Source organism: Ochlerotatus camptorhynchus, unplaced genomic scaffold (genome assembly GCF_037179485.1).
Source record: "Ochlerotatus camptorhynchus isolate MF236.1 unplaced genomic scaffold, CSIRO-AGI_Acam_v1.1 ptg000204l, whole genome shotgun sequence".
In the NCBI taxonomy this organism is placed as follows: domain Eukaryota; kingdom Metazoa; phylum Arthropoda; class Insecta; order Diptera; family Culicidae; genus Ochlerotatus; species Ochlerotatus camptorhynchus.
The window spans coordinates 1,877,855-1,888,846 of NW_027040694.1; the positions used below are offsets into that span (position 1 = coordinate 1,877,855).

General features: G+C 40.7%; 2 protein-coding genes across 2 annotated transcripts; both read left to right on the forward strand.

Annotated features, from left to right (window-relative positions):
* The first annotated feature begins 8,908 nt into the window (after positions 1 to 8,908).
* LOC135703015 (uncharacterized) lies at positions 8,909 to 9,828 on the forward strand. Its single transcript, XM_065224105.1, has 2 exons — positions 8,909 to 9,121; positions 9,184 to 9,828. Exons 1-2 carry the CDS (start codon positions 8,909 to 8,911, stop codon positions 9,826 to 9,828), a joined length of 858 nt encoding a protein of 285 aa, XP_065080177.1.
* Positions 9,829 to 9,852: 24 nt separating this feature from the next.
* Positions 9,853 to 10,992, forward strand: LOC135702985 (uncharacterized). Its single transcript, XM_065224065.1, has 2 exons — positions 9,853 to 10,259; positions 10,318 to 10,992. Exons 1-2 carry the CDS (start codon positions 10,047 to 10,049, stop codon positions 10,960 to 10,962), a joined length of 858 nt encoding a protein of 285 aa, XP_065080137.1. The 5' UTR covers positions 9,853 to 10,046; the 3' UTR covers positions 10,963 to 10,992.

The window sequence follows — 10,992 nt, forward strand, 5'->3', positions numbered from 1 at the left end:
GAACTATGGCTCGGGATTTCCACTGTGGCATGCTTCTATTGTGACATACCCATACGTAATTTTGTGGGACGACATAGTGGAAACGTGTGAGCGTAGTTGGAGCATATACCCTATATAGTTTAAAAATCAGCTAGGAAATTAATTTCAAAGTGAAGCATTTTAGTCACTTGAAGGTGTCACCTGGGTCTATCTAAGATATAATAAATATAGATCAAAGTCAAAATTACTTGAAATCCGTTACATTTTAGATTACATAGCAGTTTAGGTACTTAATAAAGCATGAGCTATGATTGATTAGGTAAATTATAGATTTCAGTTATTTATATAATTAGACTAATGAGATATCATAATCATAAAACGAACTTAAATAAAAAATTTAGACAGCCTAATAACATTGAGCAGATTAACAGAAGAGTTAGGATGTGGGGGGCAACTGGCAACTAGTCTTTTCATATATTGTCTGTTTATTTTGATGGTTGCTTTAAATTATCAATTTGGTATACATGTGAAAGGATGAATCAGTGGGAGATTGAACTTCGGTTTCTTCACATTCTGCATCACAAATCTAGTACTATGTGTCATTTCCTCAAAACCCCTCAATAACCGACCTCTTCAATCCCTACCTTTTCCCATGGCGTTCAAGTGGTCCACATAGACTATTCAGCCATTACCCTTCCTTTATCCTCAACTTTGGATTGACTTGCGCTCCCGTTGCCCCACCAAACGCTGCAAAATGAAAATGAAAATGAAAATGAAAATGAAAATGAAAATGAAAATGAAAATAATGGATGTGTACGGTATACGTTGGTGACGTAGCTAATGGGAGCGCCGAGGGAGCCAGGCCCCTTATTTTGCCAAGCAGGTTCGAGGTTAAAAAAATGTTACAGCTATTTATAGAACTGAACTACAAGCAAAAATTTTATGAATGTTTCTATACTAGAGGAATAAATTTCGAGAAATTATAACATTTCGATAGGCTCTACAAGTTTGGCCAACTTCTTTGAAGTTCAGGGAACATCGTAGACATTCTGGAAACTTCATATAGCTTCAGAAAAAATCGTAGAAACTCAGAGAACTTTGGAAAAGATCAGGAAACTACGTACAATTGGGAGCTTTATATAAATTTGGGATCATCATAGAAGTTAAGGAAACATGAGATCGAAGTGTGCTGTGCTTGTGGCTGGATGTGACCGAACGCGGAGAATGCATGGCGACTTTAATGCCTTTAAACAGAACCCATCGAAGCAGATTTTGATGAGACCAAGGGGTAGTCACGCATTTTCTGTATCGTTTTGCTGAATAGTTAAATTTATTTAATTATATTAAAAATTACCCAGCTTAATTAAAGTACCTGAATCAAATGGGTTAAAATTATAACAGAATAACCGCAAATAATTCTGCACGCTATTCTGGGGCTACTCATTTTTGAGTAGAAAATCACTCAGTTCGGTCAAAAGGGAAGTTACCCAAAAATGGGTAAGACTGCATTTACTCAAATCTGGGCATGCGGTGGAAACTAAGTAGAGTTTACTTTGATTTTGACGTTGGCTTACTGGATAAAGTTTAATCATTTTTTAGAAATGAAATACTCGAAAATGCTTACAAATAGCTTACTTTTAATATGAATATGGATAAGAATTGAAACAATCAATATATATATTTATGGCTGGCAAATGACTGAGATAATGCGTACCACCGGTACTTCGCGTACTTGAAGGTTAAAAAATAGACTCGTCACGCAAGTGAAAGTGGTCCTTAGCGTCTTGCCCAGTAACTCCTATCCCTTCCTCCCCGCGGCACCGGCTGGGGTACGAGTAACCTTAGGGAAGATCGGGTAACCAACCCCGGTGGGAACTTTTGTCATGCTGACTGACAGCGAATGGGGAGCTGCATTCTTTTCGGAGGATGTGGCTTTCAAAACCCGAGCGTCAGTTCTCCATGTTAGGGGCGGCTCAAACAGCGTCTGACGGGCATCCAGCGACTGAATACGAAATTCTTCTCCCCGAAAGCTATACCCAAGATGGCAGCCCCATCAAGGCGGATAGGAGACCTAAGGCCATCCACCTACTGTCTCCGAAACCTTCAAATTGTTACAAAAACCTATAGTGAAAGATCACGAACTGATTTTATGGCAACGACTTTTGGCGCTAAACAACGGACAAGAATTGGAACATGAAATGTACCGACGCTAGCCCAACAGGGTAAACTGGCACAACTCGACAGTGAGGCCCGCCGTATGAAGCTAGAAATCCTGGGACTTAGTGAAGTCCGCTGGCCGAACTTTGGAGAACGCAAGCTGCCTTCGGGAAAGGTACTTTTGTATTCTGGTATGCGAGGTGAAAACGCTCCACGACATCGTGGAGTTGGCTTTCTGCTTAGCGCCCAAGCACAGGCTGCGCTCATCAAGTGGGAACCTATCAATGAGAGAATAATCGTTGCCAGATTCAGAATACGGGTCCGAAACCTTACCATAATCCAATGTTATGCTCCAACCGATGCTGCCGAATTGCAGGACAAGGAGAACTTTTACAGTCAACTGAATGCTGTCGTGGATAAGACTCCAAGAGGTGATATCAAGATCTACACAGGCGACTTCAATGCGAAGATCGGCTCCGACAACTCGGACTATGAGTGCATTATGGGACGCCACGAAGATATGAGCGAGAACGGCGAGCTGCTTGCAGAGTTTTGTGGCAACAACGACATGGTGATCGGGGGTTCGCTCTTCCCCCATTGCCCAGTGCATAAAGTCACATGGGTCTCCCGTGATGGATATACAGAGAATCAAATCGACCACATCTGCATCAGCCGAAAATGGAGACGGATCCTTCTTGATGTTCGGAATAAACGCAGCGCTGACATCGCGTCTGACCATCATCTCCTGGTCGGTGAGATCCGCCTACGTATTGCGCGGGTTCAACGGTGGGAGGAAAGACTCTGGCGGCGATTCAACACACGCTGACTGGAGGACCCAGCAGTGAAGAGATCGTTCGTCGAATAACTCGAGGCTCGCGCAGCTAATATTCCGGAAGGTGGCAGCGTAGAAGAACAGTGGACGAGCATGTAGAATGCCTTTATTGAAACAAGCGAGAACAACCTGGGTGAGCTGCGCACTCAGAGGAAGGAGTGGATCACCGATGAAACCTGGAGGAAGATCTAGGAGCGGAGAGCAACGGAAAGCAACGATAGAGCGAGCAAGGACCCGAGGAGCCAAAAACGAGGCCCGTCAGCGGTATTCGGCTCTAGAGAGGGAAGTTAAGCGTTCCTGCATACGGGGCAAGCGAGCGTGGGTGGACTCCCTGGCTGATGAAGGGGAGAAAGCCGCAGCAACTGGCGATATCCGCCTCCTCTATGATGTTTCACGACGCCTGAGCGGGGCAATGATGAACCCAAAGATGCCTGTGAAAGACGCGACTAGACAGTTGCTCACCGACCCCACTGACCAGTTGAAACGTTGGATTGAGCACTTTGAACAACTTTTCGAAGTTTCAACGGTCAACCAACCATTAACATCTCGGCATGATCCGCCAAGGGTAAGGCGCGTTACTCGCGTCAACACTGAAGCTCCATCATTGCTGGAGATAGAAGCAGCCATCTGAAGTATGAAGTCCAACAAAGCCCTGGGGATCGATCGCATATCAGCCGAGATGCTCAAAGCTGACCCCATGCTATCCTCACAAATGTTGCATCAACTATTCGTCAATATCTGGGACACCACGACATTTCCGACCGACCTGATGCAGGGCGTCTTGGTAAAAGTCCCCAAGAAGGGGGATCCAACTGTATGCGACAACAGGCGAGGCATCATGTTACTGTGTATTGTTCTCAAAGTTCTGTGTAAAGTTATCCTCAATCGGATACAGGAGAAGATCGACGCGACTCTCCGACGACAGCAGGTAGGATTCCGTGCTAGAAGATCCTGTGTGGACCATATTGTCACGCTCCGCATCATCTTGGAGCAGGTTAATGAGTTCCAAGAGTCCCTGCACTTGGTATTCATTGACTACGAAAAGCTTTCGACCGACTAAACCACGAAAACTTGTAGGGCGCTCTGATACGCAAGGGAGTCCCTGATAAGATCTTCAACCTCATCGAAGCGCAGTACGAGGCTTTCTCATGCAGAGTGTTGCACAACGGAGCTTTGTCTGACCCGATTCGGGTTATCGCGGATGTGAGGCAAGGATGTATATTATCACCGCTACTGTTCCTCATCGGAATCGATGAGATCATGGTTGGAGCCGTTGACCGTGTACCGATCCGTGGGTTGCTGTGGCAGCCTATTGCTATGGAGCATCTCAACGACTTCGACTTGGCTGATGATGTTGCGTTATTAGCATAACGGCGCTCTGACATGCAGAGTAAGCTCGACGACCTTGTGGAACGCTCTTCTGAAGCAGGTCTAACCATCAACGTGAACAAGATCAAATCGTTGGATGTCAACACGGAAAACCGTTCCAATTTCACGGTAGATGGACAGGCAGTGGAGAAAGTCGAAAGCTTCCAATATCTTGGCAGCCAGATAGCATCGGACGGCGGCACCAAGAGCGACATAGGTGCACGGATTAAGAAGGTGAGGGCTGATTTTGCCAGTTTGCGAAATGTATGGAGAGCGAATCAGATCAGTCGACGCACCAAAATCCGAATTTTTAACTCGAACGTGAAGTCTGTGCTGTTATACGCCAGTGAAACATGGTGTGTATCAGCGGAGAACACTCAGAAGCTGCTGGTGTTTATCAACCGATGCCTGCGGTACATAATTCGTGCCTGGTGGCCCCACAATTGGATCTCAAATTTCGAGCTTCAACGTTTGTGCCATCAGAAGCCGATAGCGACAGAAATTCGTGAACGGAAGTGGAGGTGGGTTGGCCACACACTACGACGGAGCGGAAACGAAATCTGCAAGCAAGCACTGGACTGGAATCCAGCAGGACATCGCAGCAGAGGCAGACCCAGAGGCTCGTGGCGGCGGAGCCTAAACAGTGAAATTAATAACGTTTACCAAAATTTGACTTGGGCACAGGTCAAGGCCAAAGCTAGTAATCGCCCAGGATGGAAATCTTTCACAAAGGCCCTTTGTACCCCTTGAGGTGCACAGGATCGTTAAGTAAGTAAGTAATATATATTTATAAATATATTAATAAAACTCATCATAAGGGTTAGCTGCTGACTCCTTCATCGATGACTTGTAAGTATCCAAAATCAATATCGATGAATAATAAGTTGCTGGCTTGGCCGGTGGTCCAAAACTGTACTGAATACTGGTCAAAAACTGCACTGGAATTTAGAGGAATATTTGGCTATTGTCATGTATGCCACCATTCAAAAAGTTCCGTAGTTGCTGTTTTTAGCTGTATCACATCTATATGTTTGATTTTCACACTGCACAAAAGATATTTTTTTCTTTGGTTATTTGGTATTTTGTAAAATTCATAATATATCCATTTACCATTAGCTTATAATCATCAGAACAAAAGATAATTACACAAATTTTGACAACTCCACACTTGACGCAAGAATTAGTGGAATCTACTCAGTCTCTGGCTAGACTCAAAATAGCGTGCACAGCTCGTGAAGATTGCGGTTCAATATGATTTTTAAATTATTTCACATAGCAAATATTTATTTATCAAGCGTTTTCCTATCCCCAGTCCATGAGTTGATGGGTCGATACCCGAGTAATGGATTATACCAGATTGATAACAAGTTGTGATACCCGGTTATCAAGATTTGATAACCGAACATGTTATCATTGTTATTGAATAAACAGCCAACATAACAAATATTATAACAAAAAAATACTCCTTGGGTAGTACAAAAATAACTGATTTAGTTATCATAGAAAACATCTTGATAACAAATTTTGTGATCCACGCCAATTTTTTCAACAAATTTATATTTATTTTATCGATTTGGTACAACAGCCTCACGCTGATAAATGAAATATGATTGGCAGTGTTTTTAATTCTTACCATGCGGATAATATTGTTAGTTTTGAACTAACCTTTGCTTCATTTAATTTTCTTTCATGATAATAACTGATAACAAAATAAATCGAGGTTATGTTAAGTTATGTGATAACAACTGAAAACAAGCTAAAATCTGGAATAACTGTTTTCAGGATGATATCAGGTTGTTATTTTGCTTTGCTCGGGTAGGTAGGGCCCTGGTGTGGAAGCTGCCTCCCTGGCGTCGGTAAGAAGTTGGCAATGTCGAAGAATTATTATTTTCATATTCAACTATTGAAAATTTTCGCAGAATATTCCCACTGAAAAATCAAACGATATTAACAAAGTTCATCAAATAGAGCAAACGAAAAGTGTCACGCGTAAGTTTGATCATGTTCTCGGTGCTGATGGTTGTTCTTGCAAATCCATTCATCTATGCGGGGTCGAGTTTATTTTTTTCGATTCTCTGCTTTGTGCGGCTGTTTCATATCACACTGTTCTTCCACGTGGTGACGATTCAAAGCACATAATAGGGGAAATGCAGGTAATATCGGCCTAAATGTCCCTTATTTGGGCCCATGCATAAATGCAGCAATCGACTAAATTTTCAATAGCGGCCAAAAATATCCATTAGTACCGACCCAATGCCGCGTTCATCTAGATAAAATGGATTAATAGTAGATTTTTAGCGATGGGCCCAATGTTAGATCCATAGGCCAACATTAGGCTTACTATTATTTTAATGGTGAAACAATAAATTTGATTATATTTATTCCATAAAAACGGTTGGGACCTCGATTGGAAGAGCCTTAAACGATTACTGATTTTGAACAAGCAATGATCGTTTGTTAATGTTTTTTGTAATAAAATTACAGTTCGGAACTTGTAAATGTAAGCATCTTAAACTTAAGAAAATTCTCAGGGTTATGTAATTTCATGAATTTTGTAACTAGTTTTTATTTTTTATTTGAATGTATCACCATTAGTCAAATCTCAGACATAGGAACCAAAATTAAATTCTAGGAGTTTGAATTTTATAATTTTATAAAATTGTGGCTGTTTCAAGGTAAAGTGCACATAGAATAAATTTAATACCTTTAGAACGTAGGAAAATGTTCAAGATGCACAATTTTTTGACGTAGGACTACGTCGGTGATTTGTATATGGGGGTACACTTTGTGAAAACTGAAAATGGAACATGTAACGAAATTATGAAAGATTTTGAACGTTAATAACTCAGCTGCTCCTGGACCAATTTCAATCATTTTACCACCAATCGATCAGAAATATTTCTACGCATTGATAGCAATGCTGTTGATTTTCAACAAGAAATTATTTGAAAAATGGGAAACGTCAAGCATTGTTAAAAAGCGTCAAAATCACTAAAAAATCCACTAATTACGTACATGCATATGCTGCAGATGCACAATTCTTAACATTTTTAATGTTAAAATAAAAATAGTTTTGTGATCCCAAGTCCATATGTTTTCAAAATTTTGTAACTAATAAAATAGGATATCTCTGATACAGATTTTAAGCATAAATTCTTCGAATACAAATGTTAATAAAAGTCAACGAATTTAGATCAATTATAAGACTAAGATAAAATCGCAATATCCTACCTGGACAGTTATTTCATCAAAATTCTAGTGCATAAATATTAAAAACAAATCAGAATTTTAATACTAAGTAAATGTTTGGTCTAATCAAAAGTTTAAATAAAACTTCACAAAATAAATGTGCCTTCTAAAAAAATGTGGACGAAATTTTGTTCAAAATAAATTTAATGGATTTAAAAAAAAAATTGATATCATAGGCTTGGACAAGTATTTAATCTCCTGATCTTCAAAATTCGTAATTCAGGATCTAAGGAAACTAACCTAGATTCTGAGATTCACAGCATTTCTCGAGAGAAAAATTGTTCGAAATAAGAAAGTAAGGAAAAATTAGGCATCTAAAATTTTGAAAAATCTTGACATTGCCACATTTGTGAATAATCAGGTTATAATTCAATTTCATCAAGTTTTTAAGATACCGGATTTTGAATGTCATGCTTCTGATATTTGAAGTGAAAAAAAAAAGTATTAAGGCTTTTATCCAGCACAATTTCTTTAATTTTAGAACTAACTAACAAAACCAAGATTTATCTATATTTGTAATCAAAAGGAATGAACTCGAAACTTGCATGATTGTGTTCCTGTAATTTAACTTATTTTTACAAAAGTTGGGATGCTTTTAATATTTTTAATTTAGTTAGTTATGGTTTAACCCATTTGGTATCAATTTATTATTTACACGTACATTATACAGGAAAAAGCTTTTTCAGGTAATTTATTTAATAAAAAAATTTACACAAAAAGTACGGAATTTTTTATGTGCTGATCCGTACAAACTATCCTGCAGCTGAATTTCGGGCATACAATTCATCGAAAAGAAAGAAATTTATACAAATTAGGTACATGCAGAAATTGTAATTTAGCGATTAGATGTTTAGCGATGGACCCAATGTTAGATCCATAAGCCAACATTAGAGCCATTTCCCCTACTAGTTGATTACAAATAACATTTTAGGGTGCAATAAAAAAATTGTTTACGTTAGAAATTATGGTATTGTTTTCGGAGGAAATATTTCTTACACTTTTATACTTGTGATATTTATGAGCAAAGTTGAAAACCTCTATAATTTACACATCAAATTTGAACAATTGAAATTGGTCACCGTAAAATTTAGAAAATATATCAAACCTCTTAAAATTCCTACCGATAGCAAATTTAGTTGTCAAATTTTCCACGAATGAATTTTTCAGCATTGCGTTATTTTTTTTTTTATAAAATCAATTAAGTTAGTCACTCTAATCTGATGTACTTTCGCCTTAACTCAATGCAATGCTGATCCGCTTTCAACTTCATATAGGTATTTTAGTTTGCTGCGAGGTTTCAACAACGTCAGACGCATCGACACAATGTCACGTACCCGCGACACGCTTCATTCCATCACTCCGGAGCAGTGGCCTGAGCTGAGAGATATGTTCAAGAGTGGTTGGCCTCGTAATGAGGTGCCGTATAATACAATACAGAACTATATCAAGTGGGTGAAAATTGATCCTCGAATCAAGCAGCTGGAGGTTCTGAGTTTGAACGACAGTTGGCGAGAGAACGGAACGTACATAATCATCGTAAGTAGCATTGGTTCTAAATGGCACATTTAAATGCCAAAAAATAATATGTTTTTTGCCAGGACCGATACTACATGTTTTTTCACACCCTGGAAGAGTCGATGGATTCGTTGCGACGAGCTCTTCGGCTGCTTGATTGGGACTACAGCTACCGAATAAGTCAAGTTCACGAATCCTGTCAGCCAGCGTTGGATGAAGTGATCCAGTTGTTTGCAATCGAGCTACAGTTGTACAATCAAACCGTTCTGTACAAAATGACCAAGGAAGAGTCTCTCAATCTGGAGCTTGTTTTACCAGATGGACTTCACCTGAAGAAGCTGGAGCCCAAGCATGCTTCCATAGCCAACGATGTCTGGTTCAATCGGTGTGAAGGATCGGAATACACGCTAAGACGCCTTGCCGCATGGAATCCATCGACAGGGCTGTTCAACGCATCCGATGAACTGCTAGCGTGGTGCATGTGCTGGTCAACCGGGGCTATCGCCGCTTTGCAGGTTGCCAAAGAACACCTTCGGAAGGGTTACGGTTCCATCGTAGTGAAAGCGATTGCCAAAGAAATGGCCAAGGTGGGAATGAACTGCTATGCAAGCGTACACTGTAAGAATTTGATTTCTAACTTGCTGTTCAAAAAACTCGGGTTTGTGCCAATTGGTTCCTACTGTGTCGCACAAACACGAGCTAAGAAATTGGCTGAATACGGTCATTGAAGACTCTACTCACCCTGATCCAACCACGCTTGTCATGAATGATGTATGACGCTCAATTCAACTAGCAATTTAACGCCCCAAATCGACGCACTCGAACGACTTTTGTTATCTTATCATACCAAAGCTTTTTGTGTCGGGGAGCATTCACCGCTGTATGCATCTATTAAGAAGCTCACATTACGCATCAAATACACAGATTGGTCGGTCGGTTTGTTACTATGGTCCTTAACGAAACACTCAAGGCCATTCCTCCGCAGGAATGGCCTTCTCTGCGAGATGTTTTCAAACGAGAATGGCCTCGGCATCAGATTGCGTACAATACTGTCCAAAACTACATCAACTGGACCAAAATCGATCCACGAATCAAACAGCTCCAGGTGTTGGGTTTGAACGACGATAGCTGGAGGGACAACGGAACCTGCATCATACTGGTTGGTACTGCTTTTGCAAATAATACTTTCCTTATTATAATTTTTAAGCACTTTTCAGGACCGATACCAGATGTATGCATATACGGTAGAAGCATCCAATGAATCTTTGAAGCGTGCTCTTCTCCGCATCGATTGGGACTATAGTTATAAAATAGCTTGCATTCCTGGTTCACAACGTTTAGCATTTGAAGAAACTTTCAAAACTCTATCAATCGAATTGCTGTGGGACCATCCATGCGGGGTGTACGAACTACCGAGAGAAGAATGCCTAAAACTCGAACTCAACATCCCAGAGGGGCTTCACGTGAAAAAACTAGACATCAACCACGCAGTCACTGCCAACCGAATTTGGCCGCACCGGTGCGAGGGATCGGAATACTTTCTCAAACGGTTGGCCGCATGGAATCCGTCAGTTGGATTGTTCAGCGAGACCGGTGAACTTATGGCATGGTCTTTCTGTTGGCCGACGGGTGCTATCGGGCCACTGGAGGTTGTGAGCGATCACTATCGAAAGGGTTATGGAAGTATAGTGACTAAAGTGATTGCCCAGGAAGTGGCCGAGATTGGACTGAATTGCTATGGAACGGTGGTTACGGGAAATGTGCAGTCCAAAGGAATGCTTGAGAAACTTGGATTTAAGCTGGTGGGAGACTGTTTCTATGCACGAAATCGTGCCAGAAAGCTAGTTGAATATGGGCATTGATTTGATTGATGGCGAATCTGGTTGGAGTTT